The 27,291-nt window shown below is 40.6% G+C and overlaps 1 protein-coding gene and 1 pseudogene across 2 annotated transcripts in view; both read right to left on the reverse strand.

Moving 5' to 3' along the window:
* DYM (dymeclin) overlaps positions 1–27,291 on the reverse strand; it is a 334,042-nt gene that overhangs the window by 46,635 nt on the left and 260,116 nt on the right. For both annotated transcript variants that reach the window (XM_045065612.1, XM_004752183.3), the window contains 2 exons: positions 19,613–19,795; positions 7,689–7,802 (listed from right to left, as the gene is read on the reverse strand). In XM_045065612.1, coding sequence (XP_044921547.1) covers positions 7,689–7,802; positions 19,613–19,795 — 297 coding nt within the window. The remainder of the gene's footprint in view (positions 1–7,688; positions 7,803–19,612; positions 19,796–27,291) is intronic.
* LOC106005743 lies at positions 21,695–26,728 on the reverse strand (annotated as a pseudogene).

Here is a 27,291-nt window from a genome sequence, read left to right on the forward strand (position 1 = left end):
AAAGTGAATATAAAATAAAGGCTTTAAAAATAATTTAGTGTGGGACGCCTGGGTGGCTCAGTGGGTTAAGCCGCTGCCTTCGGCTCAGGTCATGATCTCAGGGTCCTGGGATCGAGTCCCGCATCGGGCTCTCTGCTCAGCAGGGAGCCTGCTTCCTCCTCTCTCTCTCTCTGCCTGCCTCTCTGCCTACTTGTGATCTCTGTCTGTCAAATAAATAAATAAAATCTTAAAAAAAAATAATTTAGTGTGACACTGGCTATCCACGCTTAATTCCTATGGTTTATCAGGAGAATGAAATGAGAAGTTCAGTTAATGTCAATAACTTACACTATTCCATAGCTTCCTGTTTATACTAAAAGGGAAACTGGTTAATTCTCCCTGAAAGACATGACCTATTTTTCAAACTCAAGATATATGGTAAAACTCTTAATTCTCAAATGACAGATAATTCACGAAACCAAAGAAAAGAGGGAACCTGGAGACTTTGTGTAACTGAGAGTAAGTTGGAGCGGAAGCGGAACGAGAGCTGCACGGCCTGGGATGTCCCCGGCCCCGTCGTCAGGACACTCAGGCTGCTCCCTAGCAAGCGAAATGGGAGCCGGGAACATGCCCTGCTGTGCAGGCAGACAGTGAGAACCTTGAGCGGTGGCTTCTAACTCAGCTCCCAGAGGACACACTAACTTTATTTATTTCCTTCCAAACCCTAAAGGAGAAATAAGCAACTTAGGATTTCAGAGCCCGTCCTCTATGTCTCTGTTTATGCAGGAGAGTCTGAAAAAACTAATTACCTGGTATCGCCTTTCCCAGACTTCACGGAATACCAGTAAGAAGAGGATGTTTAGAATGACATTAATACTATTTACTCTGAACAGCCAAGTTGTTTAACAATATAGACAGATTTATCCAAAGAGTATATGTTCCCACACAGGATATTACACAAATATTTTAGAAGGCTATGTCAAATAACATTTGATTGAAAAATATTTTATTTGGTTGAAAGTCAATTACTATGCCATGGGCTTCCAGATCTTCATGTTTACTTGCCCAAAATTGGAAGAATAATTCTTCTACAAAATTGGCTTGAGTTCTATAATGCAAAGGAAACTTCAAAAACCTTTGGCTCATCTTCAGTTGACATTAGCTAACTATTTCTCATGAGTAAGGATCACTGAGCTTCTCTTAACAACCCAAAGGGTAGTTGGAAAGAATTCTAAATTTTCTTAATGTGTTTTTTTAAATTTTTATTTATTTTATTTATTTGACAGACAGAGATCACAAGTAGGAAGAGAGGCAGACAGAGAGAGAGGGGGAAGCAGGCTCCCCGCTGAGCAGAGAGCCCGACGCGGGGCTCGATCCCAGGACCCTGGGATCATGACCTGAGCCAAAGGCAGAGGCTTTAAAACACTGAGCCACCGAGGTGCCCCACCTTAATGTTTAATTTATATTTTAAGAAGGAATAAACCAATAACTGCACACTATTCCACACTTTCATAAAGGCCTTATTAAAGCAGCATTTCCAATTTCCAACAACCTCTTTTATATGTCTTGCATACAAAGCTATTATTACATACCCGACAATTATTTTATCAGTATATATTAGTAAACCACCCAAAAGGCAAAATAATGTGCTGTCATGTTGTATAATACAAATATTATTCAACACACAGCTTGAATTTTCAATCAACTCTAGATACAGCGGTATTCCATGAATTAAACTCTAGAGGTTTTAAGTGATTCATTTTGTTATAAACACTCAATCCAAAAAGATGATTAAAATAATTGAGACAAGACTTGATTATAAAGATAAACAGCTTTTTTTTTTTTTTCCCGTGGTAACATCTGTGGTAATAATGTGCTATCATTTAAACCAACTGAAGATGACTCACCATCTGTGAATAAATATAACTTAAGTTTCTTTTCTAGTACTGGGGATGGTTTTCTTTCTTTCCTTTTTTTCTTTCTTCTTTCTTTCTTTTTTTTTTTTTTAAACTAAATCATCCCTCCTCCACCATCTGTCCCTCTTGCAACCACAGAGTGAGATGGTAAGCTGAAGTAAGTACAGTTTCTCACTATGTTTCGGAACAAAACGAACTGGCCCACTTAAGGGATTTATCCATGACCTTGGTTTCCATAGGGTATTAGTCTAAATAAGAGTTAACTGGCCTGGGACCTCCCACAGATGAATTAATCTCTCCTTAGCCATACTCCTGAAAAAATGAAGTTATATTTTCATTTGTATGTTACTGTCTCCAACATAGAGAAGACTTTTTCTCCTGAATATAGTATAATGAAGGAACACCATATCAACATTCAAACATACAGCCTATATACTATAATTCATTTCACTTTAAGTATTGTAGTGAACTCATGAACGTTTGCAATCTGCTACGGCCTAGGGAGGGGTCTTTGGGCCAGCAGCATTCACCAAAGGAATTAGAAATATATCTGGGTTTGAAAACAGTAAAAAAAAAATGGACTAAAGACACAAGTAGTGAGCAATAAGTCAAAAGAGAGGCGCTAATAAGGTTTACCACAGGGTAGGAATAGATATAAAAGAAGAAGAGTACCTGGTCTGACAGCACAGTAAGGAAGCACTGGTTGTCCACAGAACAGAAAGGAGATGGGGAAAGGATGAGCAAGTGGAAGGGTACATAAAATTCTAGGAAGATGGCCTAATGCCCAGGCCTTGTTTCCAAAATACCATTTATTAAAAAAAGAAAAAGAAAAAGAAGGGGAAACCAGAGCTCGCTGGAGAAGTAGTTGATTCTAGGACTGGGGCAGGAAAAACAAGATGAGTCTGAAATACTTTGTGCCGCAGAAGACGAAAGGTGTGCTCAAAACAAGAACGGGGCAAGTCAGAGGACACCGGATCCAACCCGGAGGAGCGCCCACGGGCCAATGCTAGAACAGTTCGAGCAACAAAGGAAGTGACAGGACTGAATTATAATCTATAACAAAATACAGAATTATCATTAGGTTAACACCACGGTAGGAACTGTGCAGGTCCACTGTGGATGACAAAATGGCCAAAAGTTTGAGGAGAAAGAGGATATTAGCAAAGTCTCGCTCCTAAGACCGTAATTACTTACAAAGGGCAGAACACTGACTCATCACAGGAGAAATCTGGTAGACACCAAGTTAACCGAATGATCAAGGATACTCATCACCAGGAGTGAGACATACTGACATCACGTACCTCCTGATTCTAGGAACTGAGAAGGATACAATACCATCTCTGTGGGTACTTTTGTCAAATATGCATACCTTTAGTGTAATCATGAGAAAACATCAGAAAAAAAAACACCTGAGGTACATTATGCAAAGTGACTGAGCAGAACTATCCACACCATCAAGGTCAAGAGAGGTAAGGGAAGACGGAGTGACAGTCATAGGCTGGAGGAGAATAAGGAGACATAATGGTTAAACGCAAAGTGGAATCCTGGACAGGACTGAGGAGCAGAATAAAGAACCCAGGAGGAAAAAACCAGTAAAAATTGCATAAGGTCTGTAATTTAGGGGACAGTATTGTACTCACATTAATTTTCTAGTTTTGGTAGTTGTAATATAGGATAAATAATGTAAGTAATGTAATTTATGTTACATGTGTTGCTAACATTAGAGGAACCTGGATGAAGGATTTACGTAAACTATTTCTACTGTTTCTGCAACTTTCCTGGTAAGTCTAAAATTATTTAAAAAAAAAATGTACAACAAAAAATAGCAAAGTGGCACAGATTCAAGTACCTTCTGCCCACCCCAACCAACACTGTTTCTTCCCTAACACTGTCCTTGTCTTTCTCCTCTGTATTTTTCCTCCCGTTTACTGCTGCCTAAAGTAGCAAGCATTTTACTATTTATCTGCTTGTCTTATTTGATTTGCTTATTTCTCTGATTATCTGATTACTTATTATCTGATAACTTATTTACTTATTTATCTGGTTGTATTTACTTATTTATCTGATTATCTCCCCCACCAAAAAAATAAGCCCTATGAAGACAGGCATTTTTACCTATTTTGCCCATCGTTGTATCTACTACCTAATGTGCTACTTCTAACAAGTTCCCATTTCCTCTCTAGAACATTTCATTCACCTTCTCATCACATTTACTGAGTAACTACTAAGTACAAGACATTGAACGAGGCATCAAGGGGATGCAGATAAGACATGACCCCCCCTTCTCAAGGAAGTTACACTCGAGAGGGAGACAGATAACATTTGAACAAGTATGTACAGGCTGGACGAGGACAGGAGTCCCACCAAATTAAGTATGAAAAGCTATGGGCATTTAGAGGAGGGAGGCCTATGCTGGGTGAGCAGTAAAAGAAAAGGTTTCAAACAAGTTCTCAAACTCAGCAAGGCCTCTGAATACTTAGCATTTGGATAAGCAAAAAGCAAAGGGGTGAGGGACTGATATACTGGGAAGAGAGAATCAGGTAAGCAAAACCGAACTCCAACCATGCAGGAAAGAAGCAGCAAAAGGCCCAGAGATCATGCTGGTTGGCTGTGCGCTGGCTAGGAAAAAGGAAAAAGGAAAAAAAAAAAAAAAAGGAAAAGACTGGAACAGCACATAGGGGTAGGCTGTGCATGGTCTAGCGTTCCAGTCCAAGGACTCCGGGCTCTGTCTGGTGGCGACAGGGCACTGCCCTCTAGGTAGTTTGGAAGAGGAGGAGGATGTTCCTAGAGCTCTGCTCTATAAAAATTCTTCATGGCATTTTAGAAGATGCAAGTCAAGACTCTTAAGAATTACAAGAGATCTTTGGGGTCATCCTCTATGACTTTCTACAATAGGAATCCTTTCAACCTCTTTTCCGAGGTTATGGATTTTTTTTTTTTAAGATTTTATTTATTTATCAGAGAGAGAGAGCGAGAGAGCAAGCACAGGCAGACAGAATGGCAGGCAGAGGCAGAGGGAGAAGCAGGCTCCCTGCCGGGCAAGGAGCCGATGCGGGACTCGATCCCAGGACGCTGGGATCATGACCTGAGCCGAAGGCAGCTGCTTAACCCACTGAGCCACCCAGGCGTCCCCCGACGTTCTGGATTTGAGTCCCTCTGCCATCTGGTGTTCTTCTCACACTGACCATCAGGTACTGAACTAACACTTGTCCTGGTTCAGCTTCTACCCACTGTCCTCTGGCCTACCACACGCTGCTTAGTTCCTCCTTTACAGAATCGTCCTTACAGTAGCTGAACACAGTTTCTCTATTTTCCTGAAGCCCTCTGTTCTCAGGCTATACGTCCTTTCTTCCTCACCATCCTTGAATTACAAGTTCTTTCGTAACGTCACCCGCTTCTGCACACAGCTTGGTTTACTGACGTGATGCTCGCCACATTGCTCCCGTATCCTACAGCGCACTTCCGGATGCCTGTTTCAGGCTCGTTAAACATCCCTACATTCTCGGTCCTGCAGGGAGTCTTCCGACCTTACTTCTTTCTTAAGTGAAACCCAGCTCTCCCCTAGGACTCTTGACTCCCCTAGGGACTTCGGAAGTGAGACACTGCTCATCCTTTCGCATTCTGGACTTCAGGGTCTGGGGGTGTGGGGTTGGTGCTTTGCTTTCATTATCGTTTCATGATTGTTTCCTGGCTACTATTCCTCTATCTCTAAACAGAAAGCTCTGCCCCTATGAGGCTGGTACCAGCTTCCTCTGGCCTACACAGCTGGCACCTACTGCCTTCTAGACTATGGTCCCCTTGGCTCCAGCATCTGACTCACAGTCTTGCTCTCCACCCCACGGCTTATTGTCCTGAGGGACTATGAAGCCTATGTGAGTAGGCCATCCTCGGCTTCCCGTTCATGAGCTGCTCAACCACACTGACTTCCATTCACAGGCACAGCACTTCCATTCCTCACTCACGGCCAAGGCCAGACCATCACTGAGCTGTGCTCCACTTCTGATGTCTTCAGTCTAAATATACTGTTCTTTATGCCCATTGCCATGACTTCCACCATACCCACTCTTTGCTTGCACTCAAATCCCCTTCCTGAAGCCTCTGTGACCCTCTCCTTCCAGCCTCCTGATAGCTCCACTTCTCTCCTGACTTAGCTTAGACCAAGATCCACCATTTCCTGCGAGCAGCCACTCCCATCTTTATGGATTTCTGTATTGGATCCCATGGAGCAGTTCAAGTAAATTGGAAAACCTGCATACGCACATGCAAACACACACACACACACACACCCTCAGAACAAAAAGTCCTCCGAAGCCTTACTTTACATAAGAGCGGAAACCATATAAACTTCTTACATTCACAGAATTGTCAGGAAGGGAGGCAAATCCCAGTGGGAGGGTCTGGTGAGCACCAGTGTTCACATTACTACCACACGGTGGTGCCATTCCAGCCGATAAACACGAACCCCACTGCTCTTTCCTTTCCCGGGAACTTCTCTAAGTGGTTACGATGACTCACGTGCTATTGTTTTACAAACTCTGTTGTTATAACTGAAAATATTTTCATCTCCTACAACAATCTCTCTCTCAAGCCTTCATAAGCAGTGGTGTTCTGTGATAGTGCTGAAAACACGGCCCCCAAAACAGTCACTCTGGACCAGAAGTTAGCTGTGATAAAACACTATGATGAAGAAGGCCACGTGTCTGCTAGGATGCCCTGTGTTTTTAATTCGGGAACGAGCACTCCAAAAAACTGAGGTGATGAAGGCAAACACTAATAAGAAGCATTAAAGCAAAGACAGGCTACCGTGCTGCACAGTCTTGAGACGCCACTCAATGTCCCCTTCACGTCTTTTCTTATGAGAAGATCAGTATTGGAGTATGACTTTTATATCATGAGATCACTTTGGAAACACACTGACATACAAAAGGAAGTGTGTTCTTTTTCTTTTTTTTTTTTTTTTTAAATAAGGGTTTTTTGTTTTTTGTTTTGTTTTTAATTTGGCAGAGAGCACTCGAGAGAGAGCACGCACAAGCAGGGGGAGCAGCAGGCAGAGAGGGAGAGGGAGAGGCAGGCTTCCCACTGAGCAGGGAGATTGGGATTTGATCCCAGGACCCTGGAATCATGACCTGAGCCCAAGGCAGATGCTTAACTGACTGAGCCACCCAGGCACCTCATAAGTGCCTTCTTAAGATACAACCGTTCCCCGATCTGTGCAAGAAATGCTGCTCTTTCCAGAGGGGACTCGGTGTGTGGACTTTAGAGCCAGACTGCTTGAGCACGAATCTCCCAGTTCCACACTTTTCTAGCTGTGTGGTTTTCGGGAAGTCATTAACCTCTTTGTGCATCTGAAAAGTTGGGGCCAAACACTACCTACCTGTAAGGCTTGTGCGGATGGAAGGAGTTCATCACTGAGCCGCTTGCAAGCTCCACGGACACACCACGTGTGGGTTGGCAGCGGCAGTCAGCATCCCCACCACCAGCAGGGCCTTCCCATCAATGCTTGATACTTACAAGACTGAATTATTTCACTGGGTCAAAAAACATATGGTGCTTCTTTATTCCCAGTATTTGGCTTACTCACAGTATGCGAAGGTGTTAGTCCTTCTTTGGCAAGACTGTCAGACTCCTCTGCATCGCTGTTCTGTGTGCCAGCATGGAGGAGAGGGCGAAGTGCTTAAAGAACCCTTCCTAGCACCAGTACTAGAAAGTGGGGTGCCTCTGCCCTGCGCCCGCTCAGACACAAACACTCAGCCCAAGCAATACCCCAGGGCGCGGTTCCTTCTCCGGTCTTACCTTCAGCCGGTCTTTGGGCAGCGCGACAGCCCCCTGCTTGATGATTTCCAGGACCCGCTCCACCGACAGCTCAGCCCCAGCCTGCAGCAGTCGTGAGCTGAAGAAGGTGATCACCTGGAACGTAAAGTGTTGGTGTTTCTGAACAAGTAGTTGTACCAGCTGTGTTTTTAGGAGGCGCCCTACTCCCACAGTGGTCCCACTTCCCAGAGTGACCCGGCTTGACTTTACGAGCTCTCCTCCGCACCTCCTGTCTGAAGGGGTTGAGGACTGCGTCAGAGCCAGCCTCGAAGCGCTCTGGACCAAGGCCCCCCACCGTGCGGCGGCAAGCCTCCTAAATCCAGCTCTTTCTGCCGGTGGTCTCGCCCTTCCTTAGTCAGACTTCAGTGAGACGGCAGCCCCCCTCAGAAGGCGGGAAGAGAATGCTACAGCTTAAAACCCGTCAGTTTTGAGGCTTACTAGTAACTCTCAAAAAAAAAAGGCTTAAATGAGAAAGGAATTGAAGCTAATGGTGAAAATGATGTTCAGGGGATTGTTTATAAATTTAATTTATTCACTGCACTCTTCTCCCTGAGCCACAGGGATAATGAACAGCAAGCTAGGACTTCTCATTTTGTGCCCCAGAGCAGCCGGATGCTGGTAACGTAGGAGAATTCTCAATGTAACACTGTCCTTTAACATCTGTCCCTCAAAGTGAAAAGAATGTCATTATTTTTTGAGGAAATCATTTTAAGATCATGATGTTAATAAATCAAGAAGATTATACGTCTTTTTCTTTTTATTCAAGAGAGTAACACTTAAGTATTTATAGTCAGACATGCAAAAATATAAAAATGTTCTGTTAAAAATTATACATTTTCATGTATAGGTTTTCTGTTTTATATGTAAAAGACAAACACTGGTGTAAAGAGATTACCTAACTGTAAAAACAAAATAGTTTTTTTAGCACTCATTAAAGTATGATCATTAAAACTAATCTGGACGATTAGCTATCCTATGCCTTACTAATCCTGAAGTCTTCACATTATCAGCAGCAAACACAGTACTGGTCACAGTAAGGACACTGTTTATCACAGTCAGTTCAAATCCATAACGCAAACATGCTGCCTGGTAATTTCTGCGCATCCGGCTCTGGTGAGACGAGGCTGGTTCATTGCTGCTTCTACCCTGTAACGCAGCGCCTGTTCTAGGATGAGGGGGACATCAGCTCAGCCATTTCCTTCTTGACACGTGTACTTATACTGCACTGCCTTTGATTTGTGGTTCTTTTGCAGGAACAATACCCACCCTCCATTTAGAGGGTTTACTTACTTAAATCTAGATATTATAACCATCAATAACATACACTACAAGGACCTGTAAATGAGTGAGGTGACCTGTAAGTGAGTGACAGCCTTCCAAGCTGAGAACCCCCCTCTCCTCCTGGGGATACTGTCGGTGGCTGACACGGCTGAAGCCTGGCGGGTTGTGTGTGCCAATACTAAGAATGAGGAAAACTCCATGTGTTTATTTTTAGATGAAGAAAGGAAAGCTCTGATACTATCTTCCCATGCTTCTGCGGACGGTGGGTGCGACCTCTGGGTGTGTGTACTCATCCACTTTGGAGATTCTGGATGGAGATAACAAAATGTGTACAATCAAAGTGAGGCAGACGGCACAGCGTTCAAGCAAGGGTACTTCAGACCAACGTGAAAGACTGCGGACATGTCGCATCATCAAAGCAGCAAGTAATGCAATGGAATCTACTTTGGTTCACTCTGTGGTTTACACAGACTTGTCTCTAAGCCTCAAGGAACTTGTGTTCCCACTGGAGGAGCCGTGGAGTAGGCAAGAGACTCCCTCTCTACGTAAGTTCCTGTTTTCAAACTGGCTCTCATTTGTATGTCTTATGCGGATATTCAGTTCTTGGATTTGGATGCACACTGATTTAAAAAATGATAAAACTACCAACTTCTGGGATGCCTGGGTGGCTCAGTGGGTTAAAGCCTCTGCCTTTGGCTCAGGTCATGATCCCACGGTCCTGGGTTCGAGCCCCACATCAGGCTCTCTGCTCAGCAGGGAGTCTGCTTCTCCCTCTCTCTCTCTGCCTGTTGCTCTGCCTACTTGTGATCTCTGTCAAATAAATAAATAAAATCTTAAAAACAAAAAACAAAAAACAAAAAAACTACCAACTTCCAGGAGAAAAGTAAATTTATGCATCAAAAGCAAAGGGAACAGACAGCTACTGTATGTTTACTATGGCCCGAGAGCTCCTCTATTAATTAATTCTCGTCACAATCCAACAAGCTGATGAAAGCTCTGTCCTACAGACTCTATGGGATGAGAGAGCGAGTTGCTTGACCCAAGTCAACCAAGTAAGTATCCGAAACGGCACTGGTACTTGGATGTTCCTTCTCACTTTACCATGTTGTCTCCAGCAATTCTTGAGTAACAAAAGGCTTCGTTTTCTTCATGGAAAATATTTGAGATGAAAGGTTTAAGTTGCGTAGCCCCAAATTTCATTTGGAGTCAGGCTGTACCATTAGCAAAGAATGTGAAACGAATTCATTCAAAGAGACAACTTGTAATTCCTATCACCCAGTTAGAATTTTTGCAGATAACAGTGTATTTAGTGATGATGATTTTAATAGTTAGGTGGCTTTTATCTACTTTCATAGGAACCATTAAAATTGTTAAGATTGATGAACTTTTTCACCTCTGAAAATGTTTGCAGAAGATACAGTTAATGATAGAAAAAATTGAGAGTGAAACCTTTAGCGAAATGGGAATGAATGATATGTTAGTGCAATTTAAAGGCAACTTTTTCAGAGGAAGTTTCTTCTCCGTGGGTGTTACACAGCTTCCCTCCACCCACCATATTTGGCCACAATTCCTGAAATCTAAGTAGAGCACATTACCTTCAATTACGCTATTAGTTGTGCGCAGTAATTATCCAAGGTCATGGTCTGATTAATCAGCTGTACCCTTTGAATAATGTCAAAATCACATTTAACAACCACTTATTATGAAACCAGTGAGTAATCACTAGAACACAGATATATAGAAATGAGAAGTTAAAAAAAATTAGAAGCTTTTTTAGGGTAGATGAGGGTATATATTAGGCATTTTTGCTTGCTAAATAGTCACTCCTCCAAGAGGTAAAAGTAGAGAGCTAAGCCATTTTCTTCTCTTCCATAAAAGATAATAAACATGTCTTTAAAAGTGAAATCCATATGTTTTCTCATTGATCCTGGGTTTTCCTCAAGTTTTTGTGTCTTAATCAATACGTGTGTTAACAACCTATTCAGTGGGAGAGATCTCCAGAAGATTTACAAAGAAAATAGACATTTTCAAGAAAGACGCAATGTAATTGGAAGGACAAGAAGCAGATTAAATAGGCATAATTAAACAGATTAGACATCATGGTACTGTGTACCACTTCACATGACTGTGAAGTGCTCAAAGTCAGAAGGCGTAGTTGGGGTCCTGTCTTTGATACTGACAAGCTACCTGACTTGTAGAACTCAGGGTCTAGAGCACCTACCAGGTGTCAGAGGCTTAGGTTTAATTCCCAGCTCTGCTTATGAACGTAGACAGGTTATTTAACTTTTTATGCCTCAGTTTCCTGATCTATAAGTGAGGAAAGATAGAGTACCTGCCTCATGCATGGATACTGTTAGAATTAAATAAGTTAATACCTTCGAAGTGCAAAGAACAACGCCTGGCACATGGTAAGGATTCATAAAATATCATTATCATTAGGTGTATATCTCAGTATCCTGACTTACAAAATGAAAAAGTTGCCCTACATACCACATAGGAAACACTTATAATACACATGAAACTTAAGGATAAATCAAACCAGACAGGAGTAGCAAGTGTGATCTACTGAAAGTAAATTCCAGGAAAGTCTGCTGGTTAAAACCAACATGATCATTATCGGTTTAATGCATTACTGAGGGTCAATTTAAAACTCTTCTATTTTTTTCTTTTAAGATTTTATTTATTTGACAGAGAGAGAGGGAGAGAGAGAAAGAGAGAGAGCGAGCACCAACATGAGCAGAGGGAGAGGGAGAAGCAGGCTCCCTGCCGAGCAAGGAGCCCAACGTGGGGCTCCATCCCAGAACCCTGGGATCATGACCTGAGCCGAAGGCCGCCACTTAATTGACTGAGCCACCCAGGCGTCCCAAAACTCTTCTGTTTTTACTTGGTGAGTTTATGTATTACCTTCCTCTTTCAAAAACAATTTGTATTTTATTATTTCCAGAAAATTTAAACAGTACAGTGTTGGGGAAGTTTTCATAGTTGGCGAAGTTTTCTTTTCTCATGAAAGAATGCTGAATTTTGACAAATGTTTTTTCTGCATGTATTGGAACAACTGTCTGGTTTTTATCCTTTAGCCGTTTAATTTTGTGAATTACGTCAGCCTTTGAATTCCCGGGATGCACGATAACTGAGGATGTTGCATTATTCTTCTGGTAACACTGCAAGATTTGATTTGCTATTTTGCTGAGGATTTTTTGTGTTTCTATCTATGAGTGATACTGACTTGTAATTTTCTTTACTTGTAAGGTCTTTATCTACGAGTAGCATTAGGGTAATAATGTCCCCATAATATGAGTTGGGAAGTATGTCCTCTTTTTGTATTATCTGGAGGAGTTTGTATTGAAATTATAATATTTCTTTCTTAAAAATTTGGTAGAATTTGGGTGAAGACTTCCAGGCTCAGAGTTTCCTTTGTTGGAAAAATTTTTAATACTAATAATTCAGTATTGTTAAAGATATAGAACTATTCAGATTACCTATTTCTTCATGAGTAAGCTCTGAGAGTTTGTGCCTTTCAAGGAATCTTTCCATTTGATCTAAGTCACGCAATTAATTGCCAGAAACTTATTCATAATATTACCTTATTATACTTTCAGTGTTCCTGCTATCATTCCTGACACTGGTAATCTGTGTTTTCTTTCTTTTTCTGGGATTAACTTTGCTACAGATTTATCAATTTTATAGTGTTAAGGTTTTTATCCCTCCCAAATAACCAGCTTTTGCTATCACTGATTTTTTGTTCTTTTATTATTTCCTACCTTCTTCTTGCTTTGGATTTAATTTACTCTTTGTAGTTTCTTAATGTGGAATCTTATTTATTTAAGACCTTTCTTCTTTTCTAATAGAAGCACTTAATACTATAAATTTCCCTTTAGCTGTATTCCACAGATTTTGATATTTTGCATTTTCTTTTTTACTAACTTTATTATTTTTGCTGTTTCCTTCTATCTTTATTTTTTAGTTTTGAATTTTTTGAACTTTTTTTTTCATGTTCATATTCTTTTTTTTTTTTCATGTTCAGTTAGCCCCACTGTATTGCTAAGTTTAAAATATGTTCTCTTTAGGGCGCCTGGGTGACTCAGTTGGTTAAGCAATTACCTATGGCTCAGGCCATGATCCTGGAGCCCCAGGATCTAGTCCCACATCAGGCTCCCTGCTCAGCAGGGAATCTGCTTCTCCCTCTGACCTCTCCTCTCTCATGTTCTCTCTCTCATTCTTTTTCTCTCTCAAATAAATAAATAAAATCTTAAAAAATATATATATATGTTCTCTTTAGCTTTGGCCTCCTCTCTCTTTAAACAGGTGTACTGTTTACTTTCCAAATATCTGGGGATATTTTCCAGATATGTCTCTTACTGATTTCTAGTTTAATTTCATTGTGGTCAAAGAATATACTCTATTATGATTTTAAATCTTTAAAATTTGTTGAGGTTTGTTTCATGGTCCTGTATATGGTCTGTCTCAGGGACTGTTCCATGTACACTGATGATGATGGGTACAATGTTTTATAAATGTCACTTAAATCAACTTGGTAGTATTGTTTGGGTCTTCTATATTGTTACTAATTTTCTGTTTATTGTATCAGTTACTGAGGAAGAAGTATTGACTTCTCCAATTAAAATTATGGGTTTGCCAATTCCTTCTTGTAAATCTATCAGTTTTTACTTTGCGTATTTTGAAAGCTCTGTTGTTAGGTGCATCCATATCTAAGACTGTTATGTCTCCTTGCTAAACTGACCCCTTTATCATCACACAGTGTCCCTCTTTATCTCTGGCAATGCTTCTTTTAATGAGGTCTACTTAGCTGATCGGATACTAACTCCAGCTCTCTTTTAATTAGTGCTTACATGATAAAACTTCTTTCAGCCTTTGACTTTTAACAGACCTAGCTCTATTCACAGTGAGTTTCTTAGAGAGAGAACAAAGATTTTATCTTTTATCCAATCTGAGAATCTCTTTTGAGGCATTAATGGGATTGTTGACATGACTGGATTTAAATCTCCCACACTGCTTGTCATTTCTCTTTGTTCCACTATTATTTAGTCTGCTTTTCCCTGCCTTTAGATTAAATATAATTTAAATATAATTTATATTTATAAATTATAATATTTATATATAATATATTATATAATATAATTAATTTAATATATAATTTATTATGTAATATAATATAATTTATATTAGTCTGTTTTTACCTGACTTTAGATTAAATATAATTTATAATTCCATTTTATCTCCATCTTGGGCATACCAGTTCTCTCTCTCTCACTTTTTTTTTGGGTGGTTGGCCTAGAGCTTATGCAGCCATCTTGCATTTATCAGTCTACCTTCGTATAATACCACAGCATTTCACGTTGTCAAGAAATCAAGAATTTTGCCCTACTTGCAAGTGAACAAGTCAGTTTTGTGGATCCTGGAAGGATATGGAGATTTCTGGGTCAATGATGAAGGACAGCTGTTAGTCAAACAACAGCAGCAACCAGGACATTATCATTTTAAAAAATGGGTTCCCCAAGCCCCAATTTGCATAAAAGTGGTTTGATGAGGGATGGGTGACCCCCCACACATGTAGTGGGTTATATTATAGGAAGAGAACTCTTGAGCTTAGGGAACCCAAATCTTTTACAATGGTCAGTAAGCAGGTTTACCTTTTGCTCCTGAGGGAGACACAGGCATGCCCCCACCCCACCCCTATGGTTCTCTTTGCCTGGCACACTCTGACCCTAGATTATCTGTGCGGCTCACTCTCTACCTCCTTCAAGTCTTAGCTCCGATGCACCTTCTCGGAGAGGCCTTCTCTGACTGCGCTCTTTGGACTTGCAACTTCCCACCCCTACTCGGACCAGCACTCATTCCTCTTCTTCTTCTTTTTTTGCATAAGAAACTTGGTCGATGTTGATGCCATTTACTGAGATAAGGAAGACTGCACAAGGAAGAGCTGATTCATTTTGTGTTTGACTTTTTGAAGAAAACAAGGAATTCTGATTGAACCTTCTTCAACATTTGTGGGATTGTCACGTAGGCAACTGGACGTACTTGTCTGGAGCTCAGAAAGGATGGTCGGGTTTGGAAATCCACAAAATCTAACATGACTTTTACACTGTCCAGAGATAAGAACAGTTCTTGCCTTTAACACACTGCATATGTTACTATTAATTGCCTCTGCTCTTTACTTATATTCAGCCATGAAATTCCTTTCACGTCTTCTCTCATTTGGTGTCACAATTCTATTGTCCTGTTACTTAATCCACCCAGATCATATCACCTATGGGTTAGATGGGAGGGACATACAGCAGTGGCTCACAGATATCTGGTCATTTGGAAAACACGCTGGAAGGATCTGCGAAGTTAAAAGTGCTCCAAGGTTAGTGCCTCCTGTCTCAGATATTCAACACTGCTGACTGTCTTAATGAAAAATATCAACTCTGAACTCCCTGTCAGCTAAAAATAACAGTAATTCTTAGTCTTTTTTACCAATACTTTTCAAGGTTAACTCCATGAAAAAAGATATAGCAAAGGCTTGCTGGAGCCAAATTTCAGGGGCACTTAGGGCAGGGAAGGGGAAGGCAAAGTGCTGAAAGAAGCAAAAAGTAGAGATGTTATTTACAGCTCTGTCATGGCATTCTTTTCAAAATATGCAAAAGAGTTTAAACAACTTTTTGAATGAACTTCCATTGTGCCTGCACTATTTTGGATGGCAGTATTCAATAAAAAACTGTTGGACAACCTGACCATTTGAAATTTTACTTTAGGTTTATCTAAGTGCACACTGAAAGCATGGAGTTTCTAATCTGGCTTCAAGGCCTGGCTGAGTGACTTACCGGCTAAGTGACCTTGGGCCAACAATTTTTTCTCTCAAGTCCTACTCGGCCTCCCTGGTTTAGGGGTCACATGAGATACTGTATATGCAAATTATCCACAATCAGGACCTACTTGAATATTTAATCATCATTTAAGACAATGATTTTTAGGCTGGGATTTGTGTGAAAGTCACCTGGGAAACTGTCACTCAATATCCTGGTTTTCTCATCCACTAAGTGGGATAATCAAACCTAGTTTACTTTTTACTGGTTTAAGACGAATTAAAAAAAAAAAAAAGGAGAAGAAAAAAAGAGATAATGTATATGAAAGTACTTAGCCTCATTCCTAGCACTTAGCAGGTGCTCAACAACATTCAGGCATTTATTTGCCTAAAGAAGCGCGTAACAGCATATGGCCAAATGTTTACCATAAGAGGCCCTTTCTGCTGAATATACAGAAGTGTAAGTGGCCCATTCTTCTGTCAGCCACAGGAAAGTGAGTCCTGGATGTAAGTCCAGTTAACACCCTGCTTCCATTTCCACATGGTCATACACCGTGTGATACGCAGTCAGGTCCCTTCTTTTCCTCACCTTAACCCTGATCTTCACTTCTTTCAAAAGGGACTAAGTTTTGAATGGGGGTGGTGAAACCCTTTCCATGGTTCTTGTGTGCCTTTTCAAAAACTAATATAGTCTTTTCAAGATGTTTTTAAGGATGTCAAGTGTTAATCACCTTGTTACTGAGAAGGATCCTCAGTTCTATCATTGGGGGAGTAAAGACTGATTTGACATCAGAAGTGATTATGAGAGAGAAAAGAGAACTGTGAAGTCTCCAGGTTTGTGGATATGGCTCGATGTTTTCAGGCAGTGAGTGAGAAACTGTGGGAGCATTTAGCGAAGGGGTATAGTAGTTAGGCCTGATGATTATAAACACGGGCGTGGGCTTTGTCACAAACTGCCTGGTCTGAGTCCCAGCTCTATGACTTTCTGAATGTGTGACTGTGAGCAAGTAAAAATCTTTCTAAGCTGGTTTATCTATAAATTGAAAATGAAAATGAAAAAAATACCTCATTCACACCTTTTCCCAGAAAGCTACTACATAGTCTATGCTCCCACCAACACAGAGCAGTAAACCAAGAAAGAGGAAGCCAGAGGAGCCGATGTCAATCAGAAGAGCCAAGTGAAGGAAATTCCTAAGAAGATGCCACAGCTAGGCACAAGAACCAGAGCACAACATGGCTGGGGCAAAAAGCAGGAAGCAGGTCTCCAAGAAAAGGATAGAAATGAAAATTTTATTGGCTCTGCTTGACCATTTTGAGAGGAGTTTTAGAGTTATGCCTTAAAGTCTGAGGCTTATTAGAGACTAGATATCTGTAACACATAATCGAGAAATTTGCCTAGAATCCAGAGCACATCAAGTATCTGCAAGAAAATAAACAACAGAAAAACTGGAAAAGGACTTGAATGGAAACTCATAAAAGAGGAAATCCAAATTGGGGGGGTGGGGGAATATTCATCCTCAATGGGAATCAAGAAATTATAGATGAGATGCCATCACAAAACTGACAAAACTAAGTGTTCATGGGAAGTAACAGAACCTCTCACACACCACTGGTCGGACAGTCAAATGGTAGGACCCCATGTTAAACAGTTGGCATAATACACACTGCCCAGTAATTCCACTTCTGGGTGTCCATCCAAGAAAGAGGTATGTACATATGCTTACTTATGACCGAACTTGCATATTTCTACCTGGTGAGAATACAATGATTGAATGTCTTCCTAAATGTGGGTCACACAAGGACAAGAATGTTGGCTCTTGGGTTTACTCTTGTGCCTGGTACTGTGAATCATTATTTGTTACTCAAGGAATGACTGTGGAGTCATGAAAACATGAATTCAAAAAGACATATGCACCCCCATGTTTAAAGCAGCATTATTTACAATAGCCAAATTATGGAAGCAATCTAGGTGTCCACTGATTGATGAGTGGATAAAGAAGATGTGGTACATACATACAATGGAATATTATTCAGCCGTAAGAAGAATGAAATCTTGCCATTTGCAACCACATGGATGGATCTAGAGGGTATAATGCTAATGAAATACATCAGAGAAAGAAAAACCTTATGATTTCACTCATCCGTGGAATTTAAGAAACAAAACAAATGAAGAAAAAAAGAGACAAACCAAAAAACAGACTTTTAACTATAGAGAACAGACGGTTACCAGAGGAGAGATGGGTGGCAGGATGGTGAAACAGGTGAAGGGGATTAAGAGTACACTTATCCTGATGAGCACTGTAATGCACAGCATTACTGAGTCACTGTATTGTATAGCTCAAACTAATACAATGCGATACATCAGTTATACTGGAATTAAACAAAAGGAAAAAATAGAAATATCCTACATATAGTTTTCCTCAGAACTGTTTTCATACGATATCTTTAGCATTTAAGATTTATTTATTTATTATTATTTATTTGACAGGCGGAGATCACAAGGAGGCAGAGAAGCAGACAAGGGGTGGGGGGAAGCAGGCTCCCTGCTGAGCAGAGCGCCCGATGCAGGGCTCGATCCCAGGACTCTGGGATCATGACCTGAGCCGAAGGCAGAGGCTTTAACCCACTGAGCCACCCAGCATTTAGTAAGATGATCCTATTATATATGGATGATTTTTTTTCCTACTCATTTGCTATACTACAATAAATAAATTACCAATAAGAAATGTTAGTTTTTTTCCAGAGTTGAATGCTACCTGTTCATGGTATTTGGTTTGCTTGATAAATGTATTAGTGAAAACACTAATACAACAATAGAAAATTTAGCAAAAACACCTTTAGAAAAGACAGAAAGTAAAAGTTTATAGACCTGTGAAAAATATTCTGTCATACTAGAAAAGGAATTAACCGAAATGATAATGAAATGCCAGTTTTGATATAAAAAGACAAATATTAAAATAAGTATAATACTCAAAGCTGCAAGAGTGTATGTAGTGGGACAGACCCTCTCATAAATCAGGTGTGGAAATATAAGATGTTTTACAGGTACATAAACTGCCCAGTGTTTCTGGAAAGCAATCTGGCAGCATGTGTTGAGTCTTAAAAATACAGATACCCTTACAGTAAAAATTAGTACAATTCTAGTCCTAAGACTATGCCAAAAATGTAACTGAAAAATAAGATAAGATTTATTTACAAACTGTTCATAAATTATGAAGTAACATAAAATAAGTGAAACACCCAAAATGAGTAATAATGGGATAATGGTTAAATACTCTTTTGAGAGGGTCTCTGGGTGGCTCAGTGGCTAAGCCTCTGCCTTTGGCTCAGGTCATGGTCTCAGGGTCCGGGGATTGAGCCCTGCATCGGGCTTTTTGCTTAGCAGGGAGCCTGCTTACCCATCTCTCTCTCTCTGCCTGCCTCTCTGCCTACTTGTGATCTCTGTCAAATAAATAAATAAAATCTTTAAAAATAAATAAATAATCTTTTGGGACATCAATAATACAGGTTATACAGATATTAAAATGGGAGATTTTCAAAGAATTAATGATACCACAGAAAAATGTCAATGATCTAAAGGCTAAGTAAAAATGGCAGAATACAGAACTGTATAAAGAATGATCTCCATTCTATCAAATAAATGTGTGTGTGTATATAATACACACAGACAGAATACAATAATTACTATAGCAGAAAAAACTACAAATATACTTTATGTTCAAAGAAGGGATTTTAACTTTCATAGTTTTTGGCAAGGTTTCTTCAACTTTTGCTGCTTTGATACTTAAAAAAGAATCATAATGTTTCCATTTATACTTACTAGATCGATATTCTGCATTATATCCTGAAATGAAGGATGAGTTCGAAACTGTTCGAAGAGATCTCGTTTGTAAAGCAGTGCATACACCAAGTTTGGATTGTGGTGAAGAGAATTTGTCAGGCAGGAATTGATGATCTCTAACATCATTCGAATCACTTCTTCGATGACATTCAAGTCTTGTGCCTAATAAAGAAAGAAAAGCCACACGCACAGTGTTTTTCTCCTTAACACAGAATTAATTGACAGTAACTGCTTTAAAATTGTAACTTTCGGGGCACTTGGGTGGCTCAGCTGGTTAACCGTCTGCCTTCAGGCTCAGATCATGATCCCAGGACCCTGGGACCGAGTCCCACATAGGGGCTCCCTGCTCAGGAGGGGGCCTGCTTCTCCCTCTGCCTACCACTCCACTAGTTTGTGCTCTCTGACAAATAAATAAAAATGTTAAAAAAAAAATAAAATTATAATATTGAAAAGATAATGCAAAAGAACCTGTCCAGGTGACTTTTGTCAAGAATCTTCAGAATTAGGTTTACCATTTAATAAAGTATTTGAGTAAAAATCCTTTGAATTCATATGGTCACAATTAGGAACTGAACATAATAAAATATAGATTTGCCAATATGGAAGGAAACTTGGGGCTTCCTCAGCCGCTCCCTTACTAGATCCTTACTGGCCTTCTCATTGTAGCATCACCCTAAATCACGAGACTTCCACAGTGCAAAGTGGTGGTTGGGTCTTACCAAGTCCAAGAAAAGTGCCTAATTCAGAACATGACCTCACTTCTTCTCTACACTGTATTTTCAATCTCTCTATTTACAGATAAATAGCCTATTGTTTTGTCTCTTTTTCCTCAGTCAACATCTTTGGGAATCTAAATAAGAAATAGTTAAAAGATGGCAAAAACAATCAACAAATCTCTTAGAAGAAAGAACGGAAAGAGCAAAAATACAGGTATATACAATGGACGTTCCTTTTCCTCTTGAGTTTTCTAAATTATGTTTCAAAGTTGTAGCAAAAGATTGTAACATTGATGTGGCTCTCAACATATATAAGGGAATATATAAGACAATTATATTATAAAACAGGGAGGGCAAAGGGATGTAAACAGAGAAAAGGTTTCTACTCTTGAATTGTTAAACGTCAGCAATACTAGACTGTGACGAGTCATGCGTGCATACTGTTTAGAGCAAATCTATAGAAATCCACACAAAAATACTACCCGTACATCAGAATGGAATTCTAAAAAACTGTTCAAGTTTTTCAGGAAGGCAGAAAAATAAGACAGACATATGAAAAAGAGGGAACAAACAGAAAACAGTGAAATGGCAGACTTTGGCAGAGTAGATAAAAAACACAAGATCCAACTATATGCTACCTACATGAAATTTCAAATAAAACTCACTTCAAATATAGTTACGTCAAAAACAAAGGATGGAAAATGATATACACCATGTAAATATTAGTTGAAAAATTAATCTGGTAGTGACAGATGAAGTACAACTCAAAGACTGTGGCCTGCAAAGTAAAAAATATTTACTATCTGGTCAAGTAAATAAAAAGCTACGCTTATTCCCACACAATTTATCTCAGCGCATACAGCGTATACAGAGTATAATGTCCAGCATTCAACCAAAATGTATGAGACAAATAGGTAAAAACAACCCACATCCAAGAGACAAATGGGCAGTATCAGACAGAGCTACAAAGATAATAAAAATATCAAACAAATTTAAATGAACTACGATTTACAAAATCTACATATGAATCTACATATGTTTGGATCAAGGGGGAATTTCAGTGGAGTTGAAAACTGTAAGAAAGTGACAAACATATACTCTAGAATTTAAAAGATACGTGGCATTAGCAGTAAAGAACACCTACATGGTTCAACAGTGGACTTAACAAAGTCTTTTTTTTTTTTAAAGATGTTATTTATTTATTTATTTGACAGAGAGAAAGAGAAATCACAAGTAGGCAGAGAAACAGGCAGAGAGAGAGAGGGGGAAGGAAGCAGGCTCCCCACTGAGCAGAGAGCCCGATGTGGGGCTTGATTCCAGTACTCTGAGATCATGACCTGAGCTGAAGGGAGAGGCTTAACCCACTGAACCACCCAGGCACCCCTTAACAAAGTCTTGAAGAGGTAATGGCTAAGCATTAAAATAATGAAAGAATCAAACACTGGCCCAAGAAACTCACAAAATATCTCCCAAATCCACCCAAAACAAAACAAAACAAAAACACACACATAGACACATCATGTTAAACTCTGAAAACCAAAGACAAAGAGAAAATCTTGAAGGCAGCCAGAGGAGTAAAAACACCCGAAATATGGAGACACAAAGATCAGAATTACGGTAGACAGCTCATGAGAAACTAAGCAAGCCGATCTACAGTGAGTGGCGCCATTACACTCTTGAACAGGAGTCTAGCCACACTTGGTCACTTCTGATGGAAAAAAGAAATTGAAAATAAAGTTCCTCAAAGACACCCTGAAGCCGAAACCCTGAGTCGCATTTTTTGGGCCAACTCCTCTTGGAATCACTCTTCTAATTTGCCTGGTACTTTGGACCTCTAGAGCAACGACGCCTCCCAGCCTGGGTCTCTTTCCGGCTCTGGCTCTCAGTAAGGCAGGCTCCTGAAGCTCTTCTTCCTCTGTAGTGAGGGCAGTACGCATTAAGCTGAAAAGTTACTTTCCAAATGTGAGGAAGAGGTCAGACTGCTGGTTCAGAACTGGGGAATTATCTGGAATGTTTTACAAATGGTCGCTACATCAACAACAAAAAAGATAATTACAAAATGTATACATTACCACACGCTTTTAAAGACTCTTAGCATGGTGCTGGCATTCCCTTAAGACATTGTTCCCAAGGGTGCTCAGCCTCAAGCCCAGCTGGAAACCCTAGGGAGAGGCAGACAGTCTGGCAAAAAAGACATGGGTTGGGATAGCAGAAGCAGCAAAAGGAGAAAGCAGCCTTCCTATTAAAGATTAGCTCTTGGTTTCAAGGCCAGCTTTGGGCAGGCTGAGGGTTTGGGGGGGCAGGGGTCAGAGGGAGGAGCAGCAGCAGGGCGGGCCTAGGGTGCTTGTGGTCTCATTCAGACCAAGCAGAGCCTGGTGCAGCGTTCTTTGTGTGCGGAGGTGCTCATCTTTGGTGCATTTCAGTTTATCTTCCAAATCTTCGATCGTCTTCTCCCGCTTGGCTGCCGATGTCTCAGCAAACTCAGCACCAGTCTCTGCCGCCTTGAGTTTAACCATGAGAATCTTTGCCTCTTCCCCATCGCTGTCTTCCCTCTCAGAGTGCTGTTCCTCAGCAGCACACACACACCTCGGGTTCTGGTCTGTCACTGGGATCCGCTCATCCACCTCCCGGCAGCGGGACTCTGCCAGCTCAGCTCGTTCCTCTGGGCGTTCCGGGTCCCCCTCTATAATCACCGACTTCTGAGCCCCCTCTTTTCAGACTTCGATTGGCCTTTTCTGCAGTGTGCTTGGCCTCTCTGAGTTGGATTTCCTGGTGTTCCATCTTTTCTTCATCTTTTATGGCTCAGCTCTCGAGAACCTCCACACCTCTCGCTCTCATCGGCGGCTTTCTCTGCTTCCTCCAGCTTTTGCAGGGCTGTGGCCGGGGCTCCTGGGTGTGGGCCAGCTCCTCTTCAACCAGCTGTAAGGTAGTGTTCAAGGAGACCACCTTGGCCTCAGCCTGCTCCCTTGCCCCCTCCACTTCCAGCCGCAGGTGCTCGGCCCTCTCCTCTGCGTCATCTTGCTGCTGAAGACCCTGGACCTTGTGCTTCCCCGCCGCCACAGTGGTGGTCCTGGCTACGGTGCCCACCAGGCCACGGCTCTGGCTTGTGCTCGCCTGACTCCCTCCTCCGCTTGGCACGGCAGCTGCCTCTCCCACATTTTTATTTTTATTCATTCTGAAAGACACTGATTTCAAAAGCAAAAGAGTAGCAATGTATTATTGGTTTATGGCATCCTACTAATGGGCATCCAATTTATTTCTGTTTCCTCATTCCTGTGAGCAAGGAGGCAATAAGCATGTTGGTAGATCTGTCCTTCTATTTCTCTGGGACAGATTCCAGGAGAGGGACTGGTAAAAATAGTGGATTTGTATCATGAATAAATGTTGCTAGATCACTGCTTAAAGAGCAATGACAACACATGTACGCTGACAAGGGAGGAAGGCTCTTGCCCTCACTCTCACCCACACGTACACTTATTCTGTTTAACACTCATGGTCCGAAAGACTCATCACTTCATGGTTATGTCAAAATTTCCCAAAAACGGGAAAGGATTTATCAGTTCCTCCAAGTGATTCACATATTCAGAGTGACTCTAGGTTCACAAGTGTCATCTTTTAAAAAACATTTTCATCATTATGTACTGCGTCTCTTAGTCCATGTTGGTTACTGAAGTCCACATTTTACGGATATTGCTATATCATCTTCCTTTTTTTTTTTTAAACATTTGACAGGTGTATGTATGATTTTCAAGTCTTTAATTTTCAAACTTTCTGTATTACTGAAAACTTACATAGTTCAAAGCAACTATATGGCTAGGTTTTAGAATCTGTAGCTCTAACCTGATAGTTTCTGAATTCTAAGTGAGTCTGATTCACTTACATTTGTCGTTGCTGGTACCTTTCCATTTATTCCTACCATCATGTTTCGTGACTTTTAAATCAGCTATTGCTGTGAAAGGAACTGCTCCAAAGCTTCCCGGCTTAGAATAGCAGTAACCATTTGTCTTTCTAATCATCTGGGCTAGGCTTGGTGGGCCAGCAGGTCTCTGCTCCATGAGGTCGCTGGGATGCTCAGCGGGAGGTGGGAGCTCTCCTGGTAGGACAGCTCGCAGGGCTGGCAGGCTGGTGCTGGCTTGTGGGGAAAAGGGGGGAGGGCACAGCTGGGCTGGGGACTAAGGTCTTTCCTTCTTCTCCACATGGTCTCTTCTAGGCAGCAAGAGCTTCTTCACAGCATGAAGGTTCCAAGAGATCTAATTACCTATTATCAAACTTTTGCTTAATTTTAATTCCCAAGGAAAACTATCCCAGTAATCATAATTTACAATTTATTTGAATCTTCAAGTTGCTACTATGACTGAATCGGATTAAGTGAAACCCTATATGCTTCAACTTTAAAAAGCATTATTGGGTAGTCATCACTACTGGTAAAAAGATGAAAAAGTAGCATGAATTTGATAAGCATTTCTTTACAACTACAAAACTGTCCAAATCTCAGTATTTAAACACATCTAAATGTTATCTAATCACATCACCATTTGGGTGTCAGAATTTCAAATGGTATTTAGAGAAGTTTGCTACTTGATTTTTTTTCCCAGGAAGATTAAATGAGGTACCATTTGTAAAGCTCTTAAAATAGTGTGTAACACACAATAAGTACCATGTGAGAGTTTTTTAAAACAATGTATCTGAAAGAAGAAAACTCATTTTAATCTTAGACATTATCATAATAAGAACAAAAAGATAAATGCCTTTCCAAAGCTGGTAAGTTAATTCAATTACTGTAACTACACAGAATTTAGAAATCACATTTCTTAGTGTTAAATAAGCCCCAGATACCACTTCCATTAATTTGCAAAACTGGCCCCTTTGAGGAGACGTATAGAAAAGCTGACTTTCATTTCTGGAATAATTTAAGGTTTTATAAAAAGATATGTTTTAAAACCCAACCATGTGTCCTCTGTATTGTGTCAAAATTAGCTTTGTCAGAGATAAAATCTGATGGCTCACTGGTGGAGCAGCAAAATATGTGCAGAATATCACGTCTTTTTCATTCATGCTTTTTTTTTTTTTTTTAAAGCACATACAGCTTCCATTCCAGAGCCTAGATCAGACTTTCTTCTCAAAAAAAAAAGAAGAGGAAGAAGAAAAAGAAAAGCATATTTTGTTACAGAACATCTCAAATGTTAAAACAAATATCCTTAAAAAAAAAAAAAGGTCCCATTTTCAGCTGCTCCTGCTTGGTTTTGCCCATGCTGGTAATGACCATTACACACGCTCTGTGCTAAGCTGCGATTTCATGTCTAACAGACAAGCTGGTAGTTACCGGAGTATCCTACCCTGTCAACAGTACTCAGAGTTGCCTCATTATATAAACTTCCTTTTCCTTTTAAGAGGGAATTTATACAGTTAAATAGTTTCAAATCATTTATTTTTAGTTTCCTTAAGAGAAGCATATGTATCTTGTTTGTATTAGTTTTGGGGGGGTTCCAAGAGAGTTGTCTAAATTTCCTGCATTTTCAGCAGAAAATAAAACCTTCAACAAAATTAATGGGACTTTGCCAAAGTTGGGAAGAGGGGGGAGGAAATGCACAGGCAAGCCTCTTTTTAAAGTTAATGTGCAAATGGCCTTCAAAGCCAATCATTCGGTGATAGACTCTTGTTATCGTTATGTTGTTAATTTACTGGCACACATACTAAAAAGCTTTGTGACCAGCCAGAACTGGATTTGTCCCCATATCTCCAGCTTCTGATAGCAAGAACTAGCTTTATGTTACCTGCAAAACCACCGCTGAAGACGAAATCCTGTGACCAGAGGAGACAATGTGTAACCTTAATAATGTGGGGGCCAGAGAAGGGGGGCAGGAAGGGGGGAGGCAGAGTTACGGTACCACGGTTTTTGTGTGGGGATGTAAAAACGATGTGGTCTTTTTCATTCCTTGGACAGGGTTTGAACATGCCCCACAAACCTGAACTGGAAGCCTGGGGAGTCTGTTACTGAAAACATGCTTACTGGTCGCAGGAAGGCAAGAGAATGGTGGCTGCTAGGGGACACTGGCTAACCTTCCATGTTTTTCCATACTTGGAAAACAGCCACAGAACTCACAAAAAAGGAATGTTCTGATGGAATCCAACTCAGTTGCAACTCCCAACGATCCCATTACTTTAGCAGACTACCCACCCTGGGCACAAAGCGGGGTAAGGGCAGCACCTCTCCTACTTCCCCAGGCCCTCCTCTGGTACAGAATGAGCATATATCTGAGTCTCGAGCTTTTTTGTTTTGATTTTTAATATTTAATGTTTTGCCTTAAGAATTAGTGTTCCTTTCCACTCTTCTTCAATATATTGGTGTTTTACTATAAAAAGAACTATTCTTTCTTTTTTTTTTTTTTAAAGATTTTATTTATTTATTTGACAGACAGAGATCACAAGCAGGCAGAGAGGCAGGCAGAGAGGAGGAAGCAGGCTCCCCGCAGAGCAGAGAGCCCGATGTGGGACTCGATCCCAGGACCTGAGATCATGACCTGAGCTGAAGGCAGCGGCTTAACCCACTGAGCCACCCAGGCGCCCCAAGAACTATTCTTTCACATCCTATGAAAAATAAAATCTGAGTAAAGTAACTCTCTAGGAAGATGTATCTCCTTTTATAATGGCTTTGACATTCTCCTTCACCCCATCAGAGAGAGAAGAGCCCCCCATTACAGTCTCAGCTCTGCCAATAACGAGCTATGTGACCTTTGCTCGGTCACTTCACCCAAGTGGAAGTTATTTTTAAGTCTCAGCTTCCATAAGGACTGTAGAAAATACTGAATTTAGAAAGCAGATTTTATTAGAGGAACTGAACACGTAAGCAATGTAGAAAAAGCTTTCAGATGACCTCAAACTTCAGTAAAATCCAGAATTTACTTGAGATCACCCTAGCACCTTGAACTGAGTCACTGTTAG

This window comes from Mustela putorius, unplaced genomic scaffold (genome assembly GCF_011764305.1).
Source record: "Mustela putorius furo isolate JIRA1106 unplaced genomic scaffold, ASM1176430v1.1 tig00003858_pilon_pilon_pilon, whole genome shotgun sequence".
In the NCBI taxonomy this organism is placed as follows: Eukaryota; Metazoa; Chordata; class Mammalia; order Carnivora; family Mustelidae; genus Mustela; species Mustela putorius.